General features: G+C 37.7%; 1 protein-coding gene across 1 annotated transcript in view; it reads right to left on the reverse strand.

Annotated features, from left to right (window-relative positions):
* The window catches only part of ENPP3 (ectonucleotide pyrophosphatase/phosphodiesterase 3), an 88,496-nt gene that overhangs the window by 37,727 nt on the left and 24,089 nt on the right, over window positions 1-26,680 (reverse strand). Inside the window, exons 2-11 of the mRNA XM_061206787.1 lie at window positions 25,597-25,672; window positions 21,496-21,633; window positions 19,602-19,727; window positions 16,461-16,521; window positions 12,110-12,207; window positions 7,197-7,276; window positions 4,756-4,875; window positions 4,081-4,190; window positions 2,408-2,473; window positions 1,827-1,899 (exon numbers count right to left, since the gene is read on the reverse strand). Coding sequence (XP_061062770.1) covers window positions 1,827-1,899; window positions 2,408-2,473; window positions 4,081-4,190; window positions 4,756-4,875; window positions 7,197-7,276; window positions 12,110-12,207; window positions 16,461-16,521; window positions 19,602-19,727; window positions 21,496-21,633; window positions 25,597-25,672 — 948 coding nt within the window. The remainder of the gene's footprint in view (window positions 1-1,826; window positions 1,900-2,407; window positions 2,474-4,080; window positions 4,191-4,755; window positions 4,876-7,196; window positions 7,277-12,109; window positions 12,208-16,460; window positions 16,522-19,601; window positions 19,728-21,495; window positions 21,634-25,596; window positions 25,673-26,680) is intronic.

Genomic DNA, 26,680 nt, shown 5'->3' on the forward strand with positions numbered 1-26,680 from the left:
CAAGAAGATGCCCTTCAGTGGTCTTATTGGAGGAACCTGCCTGCTTATGCTAGAAACCTGAAAATCACCATTGATCCCCCACCCCATCACCTATCTCACACCAAGTCATATCAAGTCCATCTCTTAAATGAATCTTAAATATTCCTTTTTCCATCCATGATGGTTGCCACTACCACAGTCCAAGTCACTATTATCTCTTTCCTGAAACGTTGTAAAAGCTAACTCATGTCTCCCCACTTTCCCTTGCTCCCTCTAACACATTCCTCTTACATGATAAAAGTGATTTTTAAATTCACATAGATCTGATCATGTCCTTCCCTGATTAAAATGCCTCAGTGCTTCCCTTTGCACGTTTTATGGCCTAGAAGAACTCGCGTGGTTTGGCGCTTGCCTCCTTCTGTAAGCTTCCTCTTAGCCCTCTCCCCTGGTCCACAGTGCTCCTGACATTAGTGAGAGATAATCCTCATATAGCAATTCAGACAGTACCTGGCACAGAGCAGCACACAATAAGAGTTAGCTGCTATTCTTATTTTTAGCATTATCATATTGTCTATTTGTCTAGCTACCTGTCCATTTGTCTGTCCATTTGTTCCTCTAATGTGCTCAGCTCCTCCCTTAACCAGGCCATTTGTGAACTTTTTATCTTTTTTGTTATTCAGAGAACTTTCTAACCAGCCCCAACCCAGACTAGGTTAGCCCCTAAAGACCTCTCAGGGCATCCTGATTGTTCCCTTGGCAGCACTTTTCCAAATTACACTTAAAATTTATTTGGGTACTAAACTAGAGCATTGGATAGAAGAAAAAGATATGGCACCTAAAGTCAGCTGTAGGGGTCAGACAAATGCAGATTAGAGTATCCCCTCTCAAATCATATCAAGCAGGGATAACAGTTAAAATGGAAAAGAAGAAATGGTGAATATGCTTTAGATAGTTACTAAGCCATTCACCCTTAGAATAACCTGATTAAGTGTTAGATTCTGTGAGACAGTCAAGGGTGGTGTAGGAACATAAAAGAGGACAAATGGGTTCATAGTGGTCAGACTTGAGCAGGGCTTATATTAGAAATCATTTTGATTTAATGAGAAGGAAGAAGAAGGGCATTTCTGGCAAACACCTAAGTCATGCTGCCAGAATGAATATGCTTGCATTCCAACTGAGGAAAACTGTTAAATGAGTTTCCGTGGGGTAAGGAAACGCCATACTCATGGGGACCTTTGCAACTTTATATCATGTCCAAGACAATGCAGCCTTGAGTGGGTTTTAGAAGAGAATCAGCTTTTTAAAACAATCATATTTAGGAACTATATTTCTGTAGTAAATACAAAATGGTTTAGATAATGAAGAAACAAGTATTGAAGGGTCTACCTCAATTATAATGGGGGCCTAGAAGGCGAATAACTCTGACTGATGCAATAATATATTGTCCAATTATAAGGAACTTCTGATTCGAACTGTGCTTGAATAGACAGCCATATATTCTACGACGGACTTTCAGGTGACATGGCTCGAAATGGGCTACATTAACATGTTGAGTTGACACACTGGATCTAGCCTTGATGTTCTCGTGATGTGAAATAACAATGCTGCATCTAAGCATTCAATAAGTGTTATCAAATTAATCAAGATGTGCTTAATAAGGCAGATATTCTTTTTACACTTTTAACTATTTTGTGGTTAATAAAGCAGATAATCATTTAGACTTTTAACTATTTTTATGTCTTCATATATATCAAATACACTTGTATTCAGTGGAAATTAAAGAATAACGTTTCATGCTGTGGGTGAAGGCTAGATGATTTTAGCTTTGTTTAAAAAGAAAAACTTACTGCGGCACTGACTGGTCCCTGAGCATGTCCTGCAGAATCAGGTTGTTCCACGTATATGGTATAAAAATCGGGTCTAGGAGTAAAATTGAAACAGAGAAAGACGTTACCCATTTGGAATAAAGGTACAAGTTGGGTGTGGGAGATTTGTAGGTCTGGAACTTTGTGGCAGTTTCCTCCTCTTTTTCTCTGGTCTTTCCTTCTCTACAACCAGGCCCAGTGGTTCAGTGGTTCTGCTTGGCTTTGGCAGGGATAGTGGTCTAGCAGGAAGTAAATGAGACCTTCCAGGATGTAAGCACTTGTCTGACCCAGTGCTGAAAATCTGTCTTGTTCTTGCTGTTAAGACCTCTCTTGATGAGCCTCGGCCCTCTGTATTTCCTACTTTATGACTTTCTGCTGACTCTTTTCTCTGCCACACTAGTTCTTTCTTTAAATGTCTGGTTTTAAGAATAATTCTTGAAAAATGCCTGTAAAAAGGAAACGCCAAGTTTTTTTCCAAAATGGTAATTTAAACTAAGAAATACTTTCATTTTATGCCCACAAACATCCCGCTGTGCCAGCACTTCCCTGACACTAGATATTACCGTTCAGCTTTGGGCAGGTCCAGCCACTTTAACAATGTAAAGACCCTCTCTTCATATGTGACACTTCTGAAATGAAAAGTAAAAATAATTCTTAAAAATTAATCAAATCAAAATAACTTCATTATATGCCTGCTCAGGAAGGCAGGTTGATATTTTCAGATATTTTGTGTCCATATATTATAAAAATACTGAAAGGGATTCAGTACTACTCAAAGGGATTCCCGTTTTCAATACCTATATAGAGATACACTCGACTCACTATAAATTCAATGTATATTGTTTTCTTTCCTTCTCATCCATCCTTCCTTCACTGTTCCCCCGATTAAAATAGAAGGCCATTAATTACTATCCATTAGTTCAATTTGTTTTTTTTTATTTACTTCATTCATTTATGCATTTATGTGCACTATGTTTTGTCAGACATGATTTCTTCATTTTAAACAGAATTTATCAGTGAGCAAACCAAAGACGACGTCCTTCCTAGAGGTTACATTCTAGTCAAGGAAGACAAACAATAAATAGGCCTAATACATAAATAAATTACAGAGTGTATTAAAAGGTGAAAAATGCTATGGGAAAACAAAAGCAAGACTAGAGCCAGAATGTGGGGCACTGAGAAACTGGAGTGGGAGGATTTGAATTTGAAATCTTAGTGTGATGAGGCTAAGACAATACGGAGAAGGTAATTTTTGAGCTACAGCCAGAAGGAGGTGAGGGAGTGGGCTGTACAGATACATGGAGTAAGATTGTCTCAGGCAGAGGAACAGCCTGTGCAAAGGCCCTACAGCAGAAGCAAGCCTGGTATGTTGGGGTCACCGAAAAGGTCAGTATGGCTCGAGTAGAGTGACAGAACCCAGGAAAGTAGCTGGAGAGGAGTCTGAGAGGCAGGGGCACAGCAGGGCTCATACCACTAGGGCCTTGTGGGATTTACTCTTTGCTAAACTGCAAGCCGTTGAAGTTTTTGGTGCAAAAGAGTGCCATAATCGGACTTGTTCTTTTAAGTAATTATTCTGGCTGATAAACTGAGAATAGATTACAGGGAACAGAAATAGAAACAGGGAGACGTGTAAAAAGGCAGCTGCAGTAGTGCAGGCAAAAGAGGATGACAGCTCGACCAGAGTGTTAATGCTGGGGGTAATAAAAAGCTCTCAGACTGCATATAACATTTTGAATTAGAGGCACAAGGGTTTACTGACAGACGGGATGAGGGATGTAAGAGAGAGGAATCAATGTTGACTTCAAGATTTTTTGGCCCAAACAACTGGAAAAATAAAATTACCATCAAGATTAAGACCAAAAAAAAAAAAAATTCTAGGGGCTTCCCTGGTGGCACTGTGGTTAAGAATCCGCCTGCCAATTCTGGGGACACGGGTTCGAGCCCTGGTCCGGGACGATCCCACATGCTGCGGAGCAACTAAGCCCGTGTGCCACAACTACTGAAGCCCGCGCACCACAACTACCGAAGCCCGCGCGCCTAGAGTCCGTGTGCCCCAACAAGAGAAGCCACCGCAGTGAGAAGCCCGTGCACCGCAACGAAGAGTAGCGCCCCCCTCGCCGCGACTAGAGAAAGCCCGCGCACAGCAACAAAGACCCAACGCAGCCAAAAAAAAAAAAAAAAAAAAAATCGAATCATCCCTGCCTAGACGGGATCACATCTGCAGGTGCTTTAGTACCTGTTGTAAATCCTATATATGGAAGGAAAGGTGCCATTTATAGCCACATCTGATCCTGGCCAAAAGTAGGTACCAGCTTTTAAACCTTGATACATTGCTGTCAGCCAGATCTATAAGAAGAGAAAATTTCAAATAAGTGGAGGTCAAGAGAATAATCAGTTTGAGTAGAAATGGTGCCATTTATGAGAAACTGAACAGTATTAACAGTTGCAAAATTTATTCAACTATTAAAATGTATTTAAATTATTTAAAATTTGTCTTTGTTGCAGTTTAAAAAAGTAATTATCCAGGCATCCACTTCAAAAATCAAAAAACATAGGACAGTAAGAAAGATCATTTTTCAAATTGGTAAAATTGTACAGTTCTTCTTTCCCTTTTAAAGATTTATAAAACAGAATGAGTAAAAACGTTAACAGATAATCTTTCTGAGTAACTTCCAGGTTGATACGTTTATAATACAACATCCAAGTTTCAACTGAAGACAATTTAGGTGAACAACTATACACGTTAAAAAGATTCAAATTATAATTATAAATAATGGTGAAACACCATCCCACCCCTAGCCCTTAGAAATTAAAAAGATAATGTAAAACTGAAAGTGGAGAGAGAAGAGAGAGCCACTGTCACGTTGGGAAATGAAGGTTACTTTGGAGCCACATGAAGAATGCTACATACTGGTTGTCCATGCCACCAAACTGGATTATCTTTCTCCTTTGAAGAAAGTGAAAACTTCTTGTTGAGGTATACGTCATACATATTATTGTCAATGATGCCATGTGATTCTGGATATAACCCCTAAAATGATAATTTTTAAAAAAGATTTAAGATAAAATAATAAATTAATAAAACATACATTTAAATTGAAATAGCATAAGACCTATAACTCATATTTGAAAAGATGCCATATACTTTTCAATATAAAACCCCTGGATCTGAACCCTAATACCAAATATACATACTAGTATTATATATATACTAGTTCCACTGTGGTCTATAGCTGCAAATGAATGACATTAGGCAGATGATTTGGGCTGATAGTTTTAATATAACTCATGTTATTAATAACTGTTTGCTAATTATAGATTCTATATTATAATAATGATTAGCCATTGGTTTTATTGGCAGTAATAGCAAGAAATTTACTACATGGATACTTTTAAGTATCAGATAGCCTGGCAAATGGGTTAAAGTGTGTTACCAGCACTTTAAAAGGAAGCCTGCCAAGTCTCTGTACTTCCTCCCTTCCATCCATCCATCAATCCAGTCATTCCTTCAATTCACATATTTTTATTGAATGCCCATGATACCCTATGCAGTTGTAACTACATTTAGAGATATTTTTAGGGTCATTATTTCGGAACATTACTATATATATGAATATGGATACATATGCATATGTAGGAAATTAATAGCACTTATGTATAATCCCTCATTTATATATACATGTATAAGTATTAATATATTATGTATGTAGACTTATGTAAGTATGCGTACATATAGTCAATTCTTGCTATTTGCAATAGTTATGCTCTATAAAGTTGCTGCAAACACTGAATTAGTGAATATCGAACCACTGCTCCTAGAGAAAATAAAGGGTTAGGTTCCTGTGAGCTTTTGGTTACAATATTTTTGTCTACTGATCCATATGTAATCTTGTTTTATGTGTGTTTCTGTTTGAAGATCCCTTATTTAATATATATTTTTAGTTCAGTATAACTCATGACTGAACAAATCTAACACACATATCTTCTCCATAAGGTACATCACAGACTTCTTGCTCTTAGGAACACTAGAAAGTACTTGAGCACCACACTTGAGGGCCATTGTAAACAGCAAAATCTCCAATAAAAAAGCACAAACATGTGAAAAACATGGCACTAAATAGACAGTAGACTGTGAAAACAACATTTGTTTATAGGATGAGAGCTAAAAACAAGAAGGCAGAGTATTGCCTTGTTAGACCTCAGCTGGAAACATGTGAGCTGGGTAACTCAAATGTTTAGGTGAATCTGCAAAATGGAATCTGCATTTATACATGCACACACACACGCAAACACACACATATACATATATACATACATATAATTACTTAAGGGCTAAAATTTAAATAAGTTGTAATTACTGTTCCATACTGATACATGCAATGTAGTAAAGACATAATATCCTTTGGCAATAAAGGCTGAGGCAGAGGACACCTTAAGATGTGTTCTAAATCTATAAATATTAAATAAGTTAATCTTCCTTTGAGTTCATTTTGATCATTTCTTGTACGTCTTCTCATACATTGAGGAGAATTCATTTGCTTTACTTGCTTTATCTAAAGAGATATAGCCAGTTTGGGACTTCCCTGGTGGCGCAGTGGTTAAGAATCCACCTGCCAATGCTGGGGACATGGGTTCGAGCCCTGGTCCCAGAAGATCCCATATGCAGCAGAGCAACTAAGCCTGTGCTCCACAACTACTGAACCTGCACTCTAGAGCCCGCGAGCCACAACTACTGAAGCCCGTGCGCCTAGAGCCGGTGCTCCACAACAATGAGAAGCCTGCACACTGCAACGAAGAGTGGCCCCTGCTCGTTGCAACTAGAGAAAGCCCATGCGTAACAACAAAGACCCAACGCAGACAAAAATAAATAAATAAATGTTTAAAAATAAATAAATAAATTTATAAAGAGATATAGCCGGTTTGAATTCAATTATGAAACAAGAGACTTTATCAAATTAAATATAATAAAAAAAGACTAGGAAAGAAAGAACTTTCCCACATCAGAGTGGCTGTCCTCATACATAGCCTACCATTCCCAGCAGACCTTCAGATAAATGGAGGTTAATCAAAAGATCAGAATAGAGGGTATTTCTCACATCCAAGAGGCTATCCTGGCCTGTCACAGAGGTAAATGAACCTAATGCTGGGACACTCATTCATAGTTAACATCTCACAGCCCTGGATTGACCCCATACTGAGACACTCCTTCCCAGCCTGAATTAGCTGTGACTGCCACCACACATGCTCGTGAAATGTGTGACCTGCGGCTTGGCCAGTTCCGCCTAAGCATGTCTGGTGTGGTCAGTTGCCCTTCGGGGGCCTGTCAGTCTTGCCACTGGGCTAAGCACTTACCGTGACAATGGTGTAATGATTTGGGAAGGTTTTGGTCGGATAGGCAGGTCTCAGGTATTTTGAATGAATTCCGCATGTTTCTGCAGCAAAGGATAGTGAGAAATTAAGATGTTGTTTCTTCCTCAGAAGTTGTTTGAATAACTAAAAATCTGAACACGAAAGTTTCACAGAGAAATAGAAAACTAACTAAGGGGTGAATTAGATGGAAAGAGGTCGAAATTCTGATGCTTAAAATTCCTCCATTCCAAGGAATGACAGTTTTCAGGAGAGGAGTGAGCTAAATCAAGGGTCAGGAACATTTTTCTATAAAGAACTAGATAATAAATATGTTACGCTTTGCAAATCCATATGGTCTCTGTTGCAACAGCTCACCTCTGCTATTAAGCCCTCTAAGCATCTATAGACAACATGTAAACAAATGAGCATAGCTGTGTTCTAATAAAACTTTATTTATAGACATTGAAATTTGAATTTCACATTTTTTTTTTTTGCATGGCACAAAATATTCTTTTTTTCCCAACCATTTAAGAATGAAAACAATTCTTAGCATTAACAGGCCTTACAAAAACAGGCAGAGTGGGCGAGATTTGGCCCGTAGGCCACAGCTTGCTGACCCCTGAGCTAAATGTACCCTACTTTACACAGTGCCAGCTTTGTTTGCTTTTGCTGCTCCCCTCTTTCTGACCCAGGTCATTACAACAAGAATTTCTATATAACATCGGCTTCTTAGCTAGTTCTTATACATAAAGTATCCAATATAACAAAAGTGAACACAACTATCTAGATAACTGAAAAGGAGTTTAACTTGTGTAAATGCATAAGCCCATGCCACAAAGCAATGTTACAAGATGAACTAACTTTCCCACTTATTATTTTCAGTCAGTACAGTTGCCATCTGATCAGTGAAGTTTCCTGTGATCTGTTTTCCCCAAGGCATGGCATCAAATTTGCTTTCAGTTATTCTGTTGTTTTCATCTGTGCAATAACTCTGCTCAAGGAGGTCAGAACCACTAAGGCACACTGATATTTCCTCTGCAGCAGTGAAGTGTGAGAAATTTTCCATACCAAAATCCTACCAACTCTAAATTCTAAAACAGAGCTTCACCATTAGAGATTCTATTTAGGTTAAAACAAAAAGTGCAAAGGATTGTTGTCCAGAAAGCAACAAACATTGCAACTGGAAATAATGAAGGTTTTCTCAAATAGGCTTGGAACTGGTCTCCTTCCCAGCCTCTAGAACAGTGTTTCCGATATTTTCCAGGAATTTCCTCCTTCAGAAGATTCTTGGATCCAATACCAAGTCTACTAAATAGGACTCTGGTGGGGATGGGGGAGGTTGAAAAGTGGAGGAAAAGGAGCTCAAAAAATCTGCATTTCTAGCAAGCACCCCAAGTGGTTCTGATGTACTCGAGTTTGAGGCCTGCTCTAGGACATAACGTATAATCAACTTTTTTCTTTCTCAGTCAATACCCCCAGTAAATAAATCATGTCCTCAATCAGGGAAAGAAACATTTAATATTGTTAAGAAGTCATATGATAGAAAATAAAATGAGATCACATCCACTGATAAAAGAATTTAAGTGGGGAAAACAATCATACCATAGAGAGAGATATAAGGTCAGTTTCTGTTTTTATTTCCCTGAAACATGGGTAACGCGTTCAAATTCTTAAATGCCTAAAGTCACAGAGTATAAAATAAAAAACAAACTAAGCTACCAGTGATGTAAAAACATGACACCTTCGTAGTTTTAAACAGGACACATCTGTTGACTATCTACAGATTCAAGCTACCATTTTCGATCACCTGCCTTTGAACCAGAGCTATTATAGAATAACTCATCAAAAGCAAGATCCTCTACCATTGTTTCTTCCAGATCTTAATAATCTAAATTATGACTGAACAGAATAATTCTGGAAGGACACACAATAAACCAATGAGAATAGTTGCTTCTACAGAGAAAAATGAGGAAGATCAGGAAAGAGAGTCTGTTGGTTGGTTGGTTGGTTTTTTTGTTTGTTTGTTTTTTTACTGTATACCCTTTAATGTCACTTGTAAAAGTTTATCATTTGCATGTTTTACTCCTTAAAAAACATATTTTTAAAAAGAAAGTACCAACCGAAAAAAATTCTGAAAATATAAATGGAATAAATATATATCCATAGTAACTATAAACTATAAGAAGAAGTGGAAGACTGAATGGATGAGTGGGTGAAATAGCTGAAGAATGTACAGATGCAGCAAAAGCAGTACTAGGAAAGAAGTTCATAGCAATAAACACCTACATTAAAAAAGAAGAAATTTCAAATAAACAACCTAAATTTACAGCTTAAGGAACTAGAAAAAGAACAAACAAAATCCAAAGTTAGTAAAAAAGAAGAAAACAACAAAGATTACAGCAGAAATAAGTGAAACAGAGAATAGAAACAGAGTTCTAAAAATCAACAAAATTAAAGTTGGTGTTTTGAAAAGATAAAAAAAATTGACAAACCTTTAGCTAGATTAAGGGAAAAAAAGACTCAAATCAATAAAATCAGAAACCAATACCACAGAAATAGAAAGAATTGTAAGAGACTGCTATGAACAATTACACCCCACGAACTGCATAACTTAGAAGAAATGGATAAATTCCTAGAAACATACAACCTTCCAAGTCTGAATTATGAAGAAATAGAAAATCTGAACAGACCAAAAACAAGTAATCAAAAACCTCCAAACAAAGAAAAGCCCAAGACAAGATGGCTTCACAGGTTAATTTTACCTAACATTTAAAGAAGAATTAATGTCATTTCTTCTCAAACTCTGCCAAAAATTTGAAGAGGCAAGAACACGCCCAAACTCATTTCATGAGATCAGCATTACCCTGACACCAAAGCCAGAGAAGGATACTACAATAAAAGAAAATTCCAGGCCAATACCTTCATGAATTTAGATGTAAAAATTCTCAACAAAATACTAGCAAGACAAATTCCACAGCACATTAAAAGGATCATACGCTACTTTCAAGTGAGATTTATCCCTGGGATGCAAGGATAGTTACTACTAGTCTTGTCCTATCCTCAGTTTCACATCTAACTTTCCAAGAAATCTGACTTCTAGTTCAAGCTAAATCACTTCTATCTCACCTGACAGTTTGTTGATCCCGGCCCTTCTTTGTTTGCTCCCACCCACGTTAGGACAAGACAACAACCTCATGTTCTCACTAGAGTCCATGACCCCTTAGTAGTCACTGATATAACTCACTGCACTGTGGTGTTAGCCCATGCTCAGTTTCCAGGCAGCTTGATAAGACACTAGAGATGAGGTTCTAGACTTCCTTAAAGTGATGCCTGCTGTCACATACCTCACCTCAACCCTACCATTCTCGGGAGGTCCTAATCCTAAACCTTTTAACACATCTACTCTTAATTGGACCTCCTAGAAATGAAGAGCCCATTTTGCCTTGGTAGACCTAATTAGTTATGGCTTCACACATTAAAGAATTGAGATGTTGTATAAATGACTTAAAAAATATTTTAAACCTTAGAAAGGAAGGCTCTTAATGGCCCAGTGTTTCACTGGTGTCCTTTCCAACTCTCAAGGGGATGAGCAAATAAAATAATTCCACTTCTAAAGGGGTCCAGTTCAACCTGGCTAGATAAATTCCCTTTTGGACACAGGGTTTGATATCCAGACTACCAAGGGAAATGCAGATAAGGAAATAGAAACTGAGAGTTGTTCATGACTTTTCAGGCTAAAGTAACTCAGCAGTAAGTGACAAATCCTGAATTTGGAGCCAGTACTGTCAGAGACCCAACATCTTAATCTCTTTGCTAAAGATCTGCCTCAGAGAGTGTAGGAGAACCTGAAGAGACAAAGTCCCTGATGCTGTAGGGGGGAAGTAATTTATCTTTCTACAGTCAAGGAATTTTAGTGCTGGGATTAGTAGTAGAAATCATTAGGTCTAATCCTCTCATTTTACAAATGAGGAAACTGAGGCCCAGAAAAGGTGATCACCTTACTCAAAGTCAAATGCTATTTTTTAATAATTTGGAGAAAAATAAAACCAGGAAACCAGTAAAATTGTCAGAAATTTTGAGGACCATGGAGGTAAAAGAGGGTCTGGTAGAAGGGGGAAGTAAGAGAGGAATTGAAGGGCAGTGAAGACTGTGCGCCCTGGAGCCAACCCTCTGATACTTCTTAACTTTGTGTCCTCGGGGTTCTCCATTCTTCTTTATTATTGACTTTATAAAATTGTGTGAAGTCCAAGTACCCTAACTCAGAAGTATATCATAATAAAGATGACCATAAAAATAATAATTATAGTAATAACTTAAAATCATCCAATGTACACTATGTACATAGTCTCACAGTATTTCTATGAGGTGGTAAGTGACCATTTTACAGATGAAGAGACTAGGGCACCAACCGTGGAAGTAAACTTGGTGAAGGTCTCAGAGCTAGTAAGTAGTGGAGCCAGGTTCCAGGCACTTTGATTCCAGAACTGGACAGAGATACTGGACTTTTCACCTACTGGAGCCTTGGTATATGCTGATTCTGCCCAGTCTGTTCAGGCTTCTTCAGGTTCCCATCCTTACCGGGCATATCCACCTTGCTGAGACCCAGAACCCAGGTCTGACAAATGCCAACTTTGAGAGAGTATCCATGAACAGATTTTCACAGAGCAGAAGTTATATTCAAACACAAAACAAATCAAAATAAACAAACAAAAAGATAAACACGCTGCAAAAGAAGGAAGGAGGAGCCAAGAAGTATGAAAATAGGTATCGTGTAGTAAACTCATCAAACTCCTGAGAGGACCCAGAACTAAGACAAACCACTAACATTAAAGGTCAGAAAGAAAAGTGTTAGTTAATCTAGACATTAACTAACTAGGTGTCTATCATCTGCATGTCCCTGATTATAGGAGACTTACTCAGTTTATTGATATTAGGTATTAGAGTACCCCATGTCTGTAAATATTCAGCTCTAAATCCATCCATGGAAAACAAAATAACTGGTGGCAGGTCAAATCTGAAAATGGAAAACAAGAAATTGTCCATTATTTTGATTTTTTAAAAAAGACACTTTTCTGTACTACTTATAATTCTCTAAATTAGAAAATACTAAGAAAGTACAGTCAGAAATAGTTCTAAGTCAAGTTTTCCTTTCTCTTTTTAAAAATTATTTCCCTTTACAATCAGTATGTCCAGTACGTTATTAATTCATAGTAAAAATGTACAGTATTTTTTAAAAGGTGTTACATAAATTATCTGGGTCTTTCAACTTGGAGATCTACCACTCTTTGAGTTCTAGAGTATAAATAATTTTAGCTAACTTTATTTCCATTTGCTCCTTGGCACTGGCTATCTGTGACACCCAGGTATACCATATATGAAATTTCTCTAGCCCTGAGTGTTTACAATGACCAGGCAGTGCACTGTGGAGAAAAAGGAAGGGATTGGCCTCAGAAAGACGAGTTTAATTCTCTGCTTCATTCTTTACGAGCTATTTAACTGAGCAGTTATTCAACCTCTCAAAACTCAATCCCAACCCACGCACCCAGCACTTTGGAATCATTACAACATGGCACATTAGTATCATTGCCTCACCTCAAATATATGTAGTATTTTACAGGGGCAGGTATACATGGAGCTAATTATTTGTAGTTTTACAGTAGAAGTCAGCAGCGTGCAAGCAGAGCACTAACAAAACATCACCAGAAATGAGATTTTCTATTAGAGACATTTCAAAATCCCAGCTTTGGCTAAGGATTCAAAAGCAATGATTACTGAATTCAATGCTCACACTCAAAAATTATAAAAGTTACAATTATTCTACCACATTTTGGATACAACTATTGTTATTATGATATGGACTTTAGGAACTCCGAAACTTACAAGATGTTTTATTAAAGTTCTACATTTTTTTACTCTTATTCCAATATCTCAGGATATTAATATTAACCTCCAAAGCATTACAGTCTCATTTTAGTTGAGTATTTAAGTTACAATGATGAAAGGTAACTTCTGGGTTATAGTCAGAGACTGTCTTTTTTCCATTCAATATCTTTTTTCACTTCTAAAATTTTATTTGTATTTTATACACACACACACACACACACACACACCAGAGATGTATAGTTTCATAAATTTTTCCTAACTGAACTCCACTGTGTAGCCATCACCCAGATCAAGAAACAGAATATTACTTAGAATCCTTCCCTCGTTCCCCTTTCTAGTCACCAACCTCTGCAAAACACTCACCACAGACGATCAGTGTCTTGACTTCTAACAGCATAGATTAGCTGTGTCTATTTTTCTACTTATATTTATATGCAAACAGAATCATACAGTATATATTCTGCTGTGTCTAACTTCTATTACTTCACATTATGTTTGAGATTCATCTGTATTTTTGCATATAGTTGTAGATCATTCATTCTCATGGCTGTCTAGAACTCCAGTGAATGAATAAACCACAACTTATTCATTCTGCTGATGGACATTTGGATACTTTCCAGTTTAGGGCTATTGTGAATAACAACTATTAACAGAGTAAGTTTGTCTTAAATTCCAAACTTAGTGCACACATGGGACTTCCTCGGTGGTACAGCAGTTAAGACTCTTTGCTTCCACTGCAGGAGGCACGGTTCGATCCCTGGTCGGGGAACTAAGAACCTGCATGCCACATGGTGTGGCCAAAAATAAAACAAAAACAAACATAGTGCATGAAAATAAGAATGCCAAAAGGAATTTTCAACTCAGTGCTCAAGCGGTTTCACATCTAAATTTTTGAACAAGAACATAAGTTTTCAAGAAATTTGGTTAGAATTTGTCTTTTAAAATTCTGACAAAGGCCCAGTAGTATTGTAAAGAAACTTCTGAATGCTGATACCAGCTAAAAGTAAGAAAAATAATTTCAGTTCTTTTCAATGTGTTTCAGTAGAGCTAGAAAAAAATATTAGCATAGCCATCTATTTGCACATTGTAAAAGAAACTGTGAGGAGAGTCTGGAGGTTGTGTATTTGGTTTCCCAGAACATGTATTTATTGTACTCATTTAACAAATATTTGAGTCGGACATTGTGCCAGACACAGAATAAAGGCATGAAGGAATTGCAGCCCTTATCTAGGGGATGAAATTGAGAAGTAAACAGAAGTGGTTAATGACTAGATTTGGGTACAGGATGCTATTCAAGTACATAGGAGGACGTCAGATTCGATCTTTGTAAGGTGAGAGCAGGCTCTCCAGGGGGTATGACATGTGAACTGACCCCTAAAGAACAAATAGAAATAATATGAAAAAAGAATGGGACCGATGTTTTACGCACAGAGAACACACGTTGCAAAAGCCCATGTGAGATAAATGATGCATGCAATAACATTTAGGAGTCTCAAAAACATTGGGTTAAGCAAAAAACAACAGAACACAAAAATAGACTCAAGAGGATATATGGTATGATTCCATTTATATGAAGTTCTAAAACAAGAATCTATGGTGATGAAAATCCGAACGTGACCTCTTTCTGTGGAGATGGAAATATTCTGTATCTGTGGGTTACACAGATTTCTGAATTTCCAAATCTCATTATACTGTACACGTAAGTGTGAACACTTCAGTGTATATGAACTACACCTCAAAAAATAAGAATGGAAAATTTTGGCTGTTTTAACTACAATGTGTAAAAAATTCATCACGAAATTAAAGTGACATATTGCAATTTGCGTTGGAAAATACTTATTTTTTCATAAAGTCATTAGCATAATGCTGATTTTTAAATTTATATTTATAAATATGCCATCAAAATAACCATGCAGCTTAAAAACAGGGTAGGGGGTTTTTAAAAAAACACTTCTGTAAGAACAGCATCTGCACTAACTAGGATAAAACTATAAGGTCTCTCAATCTTGATGCTGCAGGGTAACATCAGATCACCAGCTGAGCCAGCCAGAAATGCTTCCCAGTGTTCTAGTATTGCATAATTGGCGGTGTGAATTCCAGGGTTCCCAGCTTCAAATGGAGGGCTTGGTGCTGGTCACTCACCAAGGGAAAACACTGAACTAATGGTCTTTCCAAAGATTTTAATAAAGTCTGACACATTGTTCACATGATTTCAGGTTTGGGGGTAAAAGAAATATAAATGCATCTGTACGTGTGTATGTCTACAACTGCTCAGAAGAGTCCTCTATTTAAAAAAAAAAATTTTAAGCGTGGAAAAAAAAAAAAAACCAGGGCCATACATCTATGTGATCAGGATGTTGATTCAATTCTCATATGAAATCTTCTGAACTTGGCACATTATTGTCGTTGTTATTATTTTTACTATTATTCTGATTTTACAGATGAAGCTTAGGGAAGTTACCAGTGCAAAGTCCCACAGGCAAAACCAGGACTAAAACTCAAGTCTTTTTTTTTTTATTCTAAGTTCTTTACTCTTCTACCTAGAAGCTTCTGAAGAGGGCAGCTGGATCTGAGGACTGGTGTAAACCAAAGTAACATGATATACAAACAGACACATTATACACACACATTTTTTTTTAACGAAATAACGTTATCTAAAAATGTCTCCATCAATTCTTTCTATAGTCAGATATTCCTTTCTCCTTCTTTTATCTCACTGTCATCCTCTCACTGCTTGGGCCAGAAGAGTGTAGCAGGTAAAGGGCAGAAGGGACAACTAGAGGAAAAGGGGAAATCCACCTTGACTGGGAGGTGACGTGGGGCACGTTTCCAGGGGTGGGCAAAGTCCAGGGAGCAACCATCAGAAACGTGTGAAGGAAATGTGTGCCAAGGGTGGGGTGAGGAGGACCTCACATGTCCATCACCCGTGCCCATCTGGCAGTGTTCTCCTCATCCATTCTTCAAGGTCCATCTTTCCCTGTGAGGCCATCCATAGACAATCCTCCTCCCCTTCCCTCAGTGAGAATAAATCTGAGGTGCCAGGATGATAATAGAAAAGAGTCCTGGCTGGAGTCATTTAGATCTAAATTCTAATCCTGATCGTAGTACCTTGGGATGTTAGTACAAATATTTCAACCATTTTTTAAGTCATTGTTGTAAAATATGAATATAATAACTTAATGTAAAAATGCTTTTTAAACAATAAAGCAAATGAAAGTATGTTATGAGTTGGAAGCCACAAGGAATCTAATCTTTTGTTAACTGTTTTGTTCTAAGATGTAAACAGAGTGGGGGAAATTCCACCCTGCCTCTCAGCTACATTCCTGCGTGCCTGTTAAAGGAGAATCTGTTAAAGGAGAATAAATATGCCTGTGTCCTTCTCACCCTTCTGGGCACTGAGGCTGCTGGGCTGTGCCACACTCTTCTTCCACCCATGAGGTTTCTCCTGAAAAGCATAAGATCAAAATCTTTAGATAAGAAAAGAGAAACCAATGTTCAATGGACATGCTCTTTCCAAACGACTTAATTCATGTTCCTCCAAAGACGAAATTCTTCCAGAACATGTTAAATGCTACTTCACACGTTGGCAAGGTCAGTGCCTCTAGCGATTTGCACAGATTAGTAATCTACACTAACTGAATACCAGGAAGCCCATCTTTACCAAGAAAATAACGGGAATTCCTTTAATTGGAAAGAGACAATTTCTTCTTTCTTTTTTAAATAATGTTTTTTCCCTCAAGGACAGTGTTTTCCCAACTGCTAGGAAAAATGAGTTTAATAAATATAGGTATATAATCTAAAGAAAAATAAAAAGAAAGCATGAAAAAAAAGAGAAATAGCCAATGAGAATAATTGATATTAACATCAAATGGGGAAAATCAAACAAACAAATTTTTAAGATCGTAACTAAAAAATTCTCACTCCATGGATGTTTCTGTCTATAGAACATTCCTACTAGTTAATGAAGTAGAAATAATAGAATATGAATGTCATCATTTGCAACCCCTAATGGATCTAGGCAATGATCATCAATGGCTAACATGACCAAAAAAGAGACAAGCAGACAAGATGTGCCTCTTGATGGAAGTAACACCACTACCTGTGAAGGGTACATGGTAAACAGGTAGATAGATAGATAGATAGATAGATAGATAGATAGATAGATAGATAGACAGATAGATAAACACCTGAATCTGAACAGTCCTCTAGTTCTAACTACCAATTTGCAGGAAATATAGGGGATGACAAACTGCTTAAGTCACAGAGGATGCAATCTGCAAAACCCAGACTGGAAAATTCTACAGGACAAGTGACTCCATGTATCCAACATGTAAATTGCATGGGGTGGAAAAAAGGAAGGGAGAACCCACTTTTAAAGGACTTGAAATATATCAGCCAGTTGCAATGTATGGAATCTGTTTGGATCCTACTTCAAACAAATATTTTTTTAATATAATAAAACAAAAAAATCTGAACACAGATTGGACATTTGTTAACAATAAATAATTACTGAAGACATTTTTAGATATATTGATGATCTTCTAATTTTGTTAAATCTTCATCTTTTTTAGATACATACTGAAAATATTTATAGATGAATGATATTAACCTTGGGATTTACTTTGAAGTAATCTAAAATTTTCAAAGAGAGGTTGGAGGTATTTTATTAAGGAAAAAAACCCCAAAACTTGAAAATAAGCAAAAGGAGGACTGATCATTAAACTTCATTTTAATGTCATGCTGGGAATTATTTAAAAAGCCCACCTATGGATTATCTAGTTACCTAGGAGTATATACCTTTATCTAGCTTATTCTTTACCACTTATTCATTTTACAACTTAGTAAGGGTAGCAGTTAATTGGTAGAAAACTAATAGCAGTGTAACTGATTCTTATCTGATAGCAGATAAATTGTCCTGTAGCAAAGCAAATCATTTGTGTCCCACCACAAATTACATCTTTAGTGATTTTATTCCAACATTCTCTCAGTTCTAGGTATACTTAGTCTCTTCAATCCTCTGAGCCAGCTTAACATTCATACTGTATTGGTATGAGACAAGATGTGGGCACGAGTTGATCACTACTGAAGCAAGGTGATGGACATATGGTTAAACACACTATTCTTTCCATATGTTAGAAATTCATCATACTTCTTTTCAAAATTCTGAACTTAAAATATAAAAGTTAACTAGCTGGTTTCTTGCACAAAAATTATTCAAATTCCCTCCAACTACGGTCTGGAGATACAATTTTGGCAAGAACCATTTAACATCTTAAAGTGTTGAATTCTTAGAGTGAGAAAACATTTACCTTTGTTTAAAAAATAAACTGAAATGATTCAATGAACACCATCAAAGTGGTTAATTAGTGGTAAAGGTAAACTTCAACACTGCTTATAAAAATTACTTTTGTTTCTGTTAAATTCGAGAAATGTTGTGCAATGAATTCAGTGAGAAAATTTGCCACATGACCTGAGGATCACTACTGAGATAAAAAGTTAAGAGTTATAAAATTAGGACAGAAGGCAGGAGACCACAAAGCTCAGAGGCACTATGCTCAATGAACTTATTAGAGAAATAAGCAAACTGCAAACTACACTTGCCTTTGTGAATTTAGGGGGATTTTTAATGACACAATATTCACTATTAAATATCAATTATTATTTAAAAACAGACTTACCATTTCAGGCTTTTACTTTCCTTTCTGGTTGCCCTTTTTAGTGGATTTTCAGTTATATTTTGCATAAAAACTGATTCATCTATTAGTGTAAAACCTATTTTTTACTGAGGGACTATACTTAATAATGTTTCTACTATAACATTTTCCTCTTATTTAAAAAAAATCAAAATTCACCTTAATCTCTTTTTTTGTCTAAAAATATTACACATGTAAGTTAGTTAACTCTACTGGGTGTGGTGCTAGGAAAAAGGGGTTGATAGCTTGAAGCAATCTTGTTGCTATGTGTATATGTACGTTTTTCCTAAGTCTCATCAGATGTGCAGAGGGATTGGTGATTTTTTAAAAAATCTACATCACTTATAAAATGGCAAAGCAGGTGAAATCAGGCGTTGAATAACCTGGATTCTAACCTTGGCTCTCTGCATTACCTCCCTGCCAGTCCTAAATCAGTCATTAAACCACTGAGGACATAGTTGTTTCTACAATCACATTGCTTTAACTAACTGCTATTCAGGCCAAAGAATCTCTTCTGTGATGTTTTAACTTTAGGATCTGCCGTCCAGTGTCTCAAACCACAAGAATGTCTAGCATAGTCATTGGACTGAAAAAGACCTTGCTTTACAGAACATGTGGAATGTTAACTTTTCTCTTCTCTTCTATAATATCTTTGCTATGAGCTCCCTTCCTCTATCGTGCACAAAACCCATTTCTTCCCACAGTAAACACATTGGGTCTTTTCTTCCACATAGAGTGGCTAAAAATTCTTTGACTTGTTTTAATGTCTGCAGCCTAGGCCAGCTCTAGGGTCACTGAACTCACGGAGGCAAATGGGTCAACACCTGCTTACCTTGGCAAACACTCTTATAGTCAGCACAGCAGTCTTTCTTCTGTAAACAGTCATCTGAACAAGAGCAAAAGCTGGATTCCAGTCTGGTCTCCCCACAACGAAATTTATTGCACGTCCATATTCGAGCTGGAAAATTACACAATTCGGTTTTGAGCATACAACTTAATTTAAGCATCCAATAACAAAAATACAAATTCCATGCATTTCTTCTTGTATTATCCTATGGTCAAATTCTTGGTTTATCTGCATTCATAAATGAAAATTCATAATACGAATAAGGGGCAATCCACCACTTTTCTTTGTTTGGCATGGGTGGCAGAGAGAAATGTAGCTTTATAAGCTGCAGCTCTGGTCTACCTATCAGGTACACCTCTGAGTTTGGAGAAACTCTGAACACCTGTCCTATTCCCACCCAAGGGTAGGAACTTCCAATGGTAAAGAACTACTAACCTTGAGTGACTGTTGCCACCCAAGAGCAGCCTGCCCAGCCTTATCTAAGGACAGACAAGGAAGTGGCAGTGACAACAGAAGTAACAGGAACATGGTCAGGTCTGTAAGAATGTAGGCGGGCAGGGTACCTCCCAGCTGAGAGTGAAAGAAAGGTAGATCAGCTCCCCACCATGCCTCTGATATTTTCGCAGGCTAGGCACTTAATGTGAGATCAGTTTCAATAAATCCCAGTGCTAACAACAGCAAGAGGCTGGACCGAGACTGCTTCCTAGGGCCACCTGCCAGGAAACAGTGGCTAAAATCAACATCAGCCCCTGTGCTCAGACAAATGCATTGGCTAGGTGACAGCTGTGTGTTTCAGTCATGCACAGAGTTCTTCATTCTTAATTATATGTTATGTACTTAGAAAGAAAAGAGTTCTGGAGATGAATTAAAAGGAGTACAGATCTTATCCATACTAGGCTATACCCTCCTTCTTGCCCTTTTCAGAGAGCATAATGTAAGGAGCTGTACTGTCCTAATCTTCTCTCCTCGAACCACTAGACACCTCCCCCCACCACCTCCTTGATTTCTTAGAAAATTAAATATTGCAAACTGTCTCTTCCGCCTCAAGAACAGTGTTTCCCAAGTTGTGTTCTGTGGACTGCTGGCATCAGAATCGCTAAGGATCACCAGCTTTCCAGTGGGGTCTTATGCATCCTGAAATTTGAGAACCACTAAAAATGAAACTAAATAAGATGATAAGCCATGAGAAAACTCCCTTGAAACTTGTGTAATTTGACAACATTTCATCTACTGGAGACTGTTATTCCTCAACCTCAACTAAATAAAGTGTGGATTCTATCTTTAGTACTGAAGGGGGGGTCAGGATAATACTAGATCCTGAATTACAAGGTGTAATGGGCTGAATTGTGTCCCTCCCCTAAAATGTTGAAGTCTTAGCCCCCCATGACTGTGAATGTGACCTTATTTAGAAAAGGATTTTGCAGATAATCAAGTTAAAATCAGGTCATTAGAGTGGACCCCAATCCAGTATGACTGGTATTCTTCTTACAACAAGAGGAAATTCAGACGTGGACACACCCAGAGGGAAGACTGTGAGGACACGGGGAGAAGGCCATCTGAAGACGAAGGCAGAGCTTTGAGTTATGTCTGCCACAAGTGGAGGAACACGCAAGATGGCTGGCGACCCGCCAAAAGCTAGGAGAGAAGCATGGAACAGATTCTCCCTCACAGCCTCAGAAGGAACCAACCCTGCCAAACCTAGATCTTGGACTTCTAGTTTCCAGAACTGTGAGAAAATGAATTTCTGTTGTTTAAGCCACCCAGTTCGTGGGACTTTGTTATGGCAGCCTGAGCAAACTAATACACAAGGTGAGCATTTGCACATGCATTAATGATAGCACAACCAACATGCTAATAAACTTGCTCTCAGGATTCGTACTTGATTCCACACAGGTGTCTTCAAAGTCCCAGCAGCAGTCGCCTCGGCCTTTACATCCCACGTCACACCGGCAGCCCTCTAGTCCTCTATGTGAAGCATTAAAGCATTTTTTCCTGCAGCTTTCCTGCAGAAAGAATTCTGCAGAAAGAATAAGGAAATCTGTGCTTAGAAGTTATCCGAAGTCTCATAGCTTGATGGTGCAAGCACAAGAAGTACCCAGCACAGACTAGGACAGACAATTAGATAATTTTTATTGCACTGTATGACTCATCAGTGCAAAGTGATAAATAATGAGTAATACATAATGAGTGATTTTTCCCCAGGACTCCAGAGAGGTCCCAGACTCAGAGACACCAGGGGCCATAAGGAGAGGGTAGGAGGGACAAGCAGAGGCTAAATGTAGTGGAATTGGTTGAAAGTTTGGATATGAAGCAGCAGCTACCCACCCCACCTCCCATTTCAGAATAGAAGGCTCAAAATTTGGAAGAAATTGGGAGGAGTTGCTTTCATCACAGAGACAGCAGACATGGAGGATGGCCATAATGAGAAAAAAAGGTGAACAAGTCTTACTCTTAAATGTGAACAGATGATTACCAGACCTTTGAGGATAGCATCCAACATGAAAGACCAAAACAAACAAGAAAAAAAGAAAAACTTTTGAAGAGGAAATAATGCAAGGAGCAGAAGAGTTAAACACACACATGCTCACGCACACACAAACACACAACTGATATGGAGATGCTCAGAAAAGAAATCGCATCCATTAAATAAGAAAGTAAACTATAATTTTAAAAAGGGAAATCACGTTCAGGGTGCTCTTGGAAATAAAAACATGAGAGCAGTAATGGAAAACTCAATAGAGGGGTGTGGTAGGCAGAATTATGGTTTTCAAGAAGATTCCATCCCCTAATCCTCGAGACTGTGAATATACTGCCTTACATGGCAGAGGAACTTTGCAGATATAATTAAGGCCACTACTTAGTTGACCTTGAAACAGGGAGGTAGTACTGAAAAGTGAAAACAAAGAAAATGGAAATGATATTATTAAAGAAATCATAATAAAATTTCCCAGAATTGAAGAGTAAACATTATTATGTCAAAGGTGCTCACCAAATTTCACAGCAAAACTCACACCAAGGGATCAATAGGGATAAAGAGATCTGGAAAGCTGCCAGAGATAGATCAGGAGAAATGTATTCAGGATCACAAGTCAGAATGATATCAAATTTCCTAAAAGCAACTCTGGGAGAGGGCATAGGTCAAATGGCATGTTGGATACACGCCAAAGAGCACTATGTATTAAGTAGATAGGTGCATAACAGTAAGTGCATGCATGGCAATTAGATAGCTACAAAGTCCAGTGAGAAAGTAAGGGGAAAAGTTTATATGCCATTTACATAAAAGGTCTTTACATTTTTACATTCACTCTCCTCCTTTGAAACATTTTCCACACCTGAATTTCAGGGCAAAACAATCACCTGGCTTTCCTCCCACAGTCCTGGCCCTCCTTCCTAGTCTTCTGTGTTCTCCCCCCTTCATCTTCCAATCCTTTAAGGTTGGCATACCCTGGTCACATTGCTTTAAATCCCACGTATGATGCTGGTAACCACCATGTTGCATGTCCAGCCAGAACTTCCCCCAAAAGCCAGCCTTATATATCCAACTACTTTTTGACTTTTCTACTTGGACATCTAGTAGGTATTTCAAATTTAACATATCCAAAACTGAGTTCCTGATTATTCTTCCCAAACCAGCTCCTTCTATAGCCTTCCCCATCTGAATTATGGAAATGCCATATTTTCAGGTGTTCATGCTGAAAATCTTGAGGTCATTCTTGACTCCTCTGTTTCTCACTCCATATCCAATCTGTTAATAAAATCTATCTACTACATCAAAAGATCTCCAGAATCCAAGTACTTCTCATCAGTTACAATGCTACCACCCTGGTCCAAGACATATGGCTTGTCTATATTATTGCTTGTCTATATTATTGCAATAATTTTCTAATTGGTCTCTCTATTTCTCCTGGTTTCACTCTGCCTTTTATTCATAACACAGCAGCTTGAGCGATCATATTGAAAAGCAAACCACAGCATGTCATGTCATTCCTCTGCTCAAAACCTCCAGTCACTCCCCATCACACTCAGAATGAAAGCCAAAGGCCCTATTTTGACCTACCAACCCCTCTGTGATCAACTCCTCTTTGGTTGATCTAATTTTATGACTACCCTTCCTCTTAGCTCTAGCTCACTGATCTCCTGTTATTCTTTAAATAGAACATGCCAGGCAAGCTCCTGCCTTAGGCCTTTGCACTTGCTATTTTCTCTTGCCTGGAAGGTTCTTTTCCAAAATATCCTTGTTTCTTCCTCACTTCCTTTAGCTCTTTACTCAAAAGTTATTACACACACCCCACCCACCCTGACTCAATATTTCATGTTCCCCTTTTCAGTTTTACTTATTCCTTAGCACTTTCCCTATCATATTACATATATATTGCTCAATTTTAATTATCTGTCTTCCATGCTAGAATGTAAACTCTTTGAAGGATTTTTGTCTGTTTCCTTTATCACTATATCCCCAGTAATTAGAATAGTGTCTAGCACAGAGTCAGTGCTCAATTGTTGAAGAACAGGTAAAAAGAATGTGCACATAAAATGAGAAATTTATCACTCAAAGTAGAAAAACTAGTTTAAAAACTCACACTAGAAAAAATATATATTGCCTATGAAAAGTAGGTTAATTGGAGCAGAGAATGGTTAAGATGATCAAGGGTTGGGGTTTAGGAAACAGTTGTGGTGGAAGAATGAGGGGGTAACTATGTTAGGATGCTGGCAAAAAGAGGCTGGCGTTAAACACCAATCCACTGGGTGGGAGGGAGAGGAGAGTGATGCCACACAAGCCCTGATAGACTGAGATGAAAGGAAGAGAATAAGGAACAATGACTGGGGAGCCAGTCAGTAGCTGTACTAATGTAAGGAAGGGAGGGAAAGAGCTGGAATAATTGGAGATTTTGCAGAGATTACGATATGCCTTTTGCAATTAATTTATGTGATTTGCGGGATGAAATAACCAAGAAATGATGCCCACCTGTGCACACTAACATCAGAATAATACCACCAAAATGACCTGCCAACATTTGCTAGATCTAGGACTGGTACTGCAGCTCAGAAACACAACAGCCAAGTGACCAAGAAAAGACAGTAATTTTCCAGCCAATGCCCATCTTTTCAGTTCCACTGTGTTCCCATGTTACAGCAGGGGTACTGAGTGTTTGTAAATTACTAAGTGAAAACATAATTGGAAAATTGCCAGTTAACCTCACCAAGAGTCTCCTAATGGAGAAGACTTTCCCCATTGGAGTCAAATTAGAAGTTAATCAACCAGATAAAAAAGGAGAATAAATTATCTAACACTTGACCTCATACTTTCCCTTAGTAAAAGTGTCAAAACAATACATAGTAAGATTATAGAAAGTGCTTTTTATTGAATCACTTGCAAACGGTTTACTTACTGTTCATACTAATGCGATATGGCAAAAGGGATGTGAGGTGTTTTGATACTTTGAGCCACGGATCTCCTATTTTTTCTTTGCTTCTTATGAGGAAAAAAATGTGAAGCTTTTATTGTGCACTACATTTCAAGAAAGTGGCACTGCCTAACCAAGAAATGGTGAGATTTCTGGGATGGGGTAATACTAACGTGATATCAAGGTACAAAAGTGGTGGTAGGAAGTCATGGGAGTGAAGCAACTAAGACTTTCGAAGCCAAGTTTATCATAGGATATTAATGATTAGAGTAGGAGCTGGGAGAGAAGGAATCTTTGATTCAGTTACCAAAGTCCTCTATGAAGGTGAGGAAAAGGGGGAAATACTGGAATGATATGAATCTCAAAGAAGCAGGGAGATGAGGTCAAAGAGGAAGGTCCAGAAGCGGCAGTGGAGAGTGCTGACCACAGAGGTGGGCTCCTGATAAGTGGGGCATGGGAGAAAGGGGAGCCTAGCCTAGCCTAGCCTAGAAAGGAGGCGAGTCCAGGTTATAACAGGGAAGGTCAGGAGAAAGAAGAAAGAAGGAAAGTTTCTGAGAAAATGCTGAGGGGAGTACCTTGCTCTTCTTGTTGCCTGAGTCCAGCCACCAGGCCTAACGCAAGTGACACAGCCACCAACAAAGTGAGAAGAACCTATGACCAAAGAAATGTGACTTTTACCATTTTGTTAAAATATACAAAGACCCAGATAACCGCCCTCCCTTGGTGATTGTTAAGGGAGCACAGCCTGCTAGCTTTTCGCGTTACCAGATCCAACAATGATAAGGGGACAGAATTTTATTTAACGCCTGATTATTTTCAGGCATTAAGTAAGAAAGGTTTGGGAAGAATGTTAAAATACCATTTATTACAGATCTTCAAATTCAAATACATTAGTCCTAGTTAGTTTAACCCCAAATTGAGTTAAAGTACAAATGAAACCAAGGGGCCATTTACCTTTGCCCATTTTCCTTTCTTAACTAGATACATGTTTGGAGATCATTTATTTAAAAGCATTCCAAAACTGTGAAATCGTTAACTACCTCATTCCCAGGAAGCAGGGTATTTTTCTCCCACTCTGACCATCAGAGAATAATGAGAATATTTAACATATAAAAATATAATGTCCAAATAATTAACTAGCAAATTATCTGCTTTGATCCGCAGTGCAAACAGATGTTTTAGGGTAACCAGGAAGTCACGTGATCAAAGATTGTGTATGTCATTCATTATCACTACTACTGACAAAGCTCTTCAGTGTAATGGACTTTATACTATGACTGAAATTAAACTGTGATATAAATTAAAGAGAATTCTTCCCACTGACCTCTTTCCCTATCCATTAAGTCCAATGATAAGCATACTGGATGATAGAGCTTAAATAATATGTATCACCATAAAGAATACAAATGCAACAGGTACACAGTTTACTTAAAGTATTTTACAATACAAATAAACTTTGTTATGTTTTTTTAAAAAATCACTTTTATAAAAGAAAAGAAACCAACATCAAAATTTGCTTAGATAATAAAAACCCTACATAAACTATAGATTTTGTCTGTTTTCCTTTTGAAAATCAACTGAAAATTAACATACCTAATTTTTACAATAGAAGAGAATTCAGTGATTGGGAAAATATGGTTAAAATACTGTGAAAACAAT

Source organism: Eubalaena glacialis, chromosome 12, assembly GCF_028564815.1.
Source record: "Eubalaena glacialis isolate mEubGla1 chromosome 12, mEubGla1.1.hap2.+ XY, whole genome shotgun sequence".
In the NCBI taxonomy this organism is placed as follows: Eukaryota; Metazoa; Chordata; class Mammalia; order Artiodactyla; family Balaenidae; genus Eubalaena; species Eubalaena glacialis.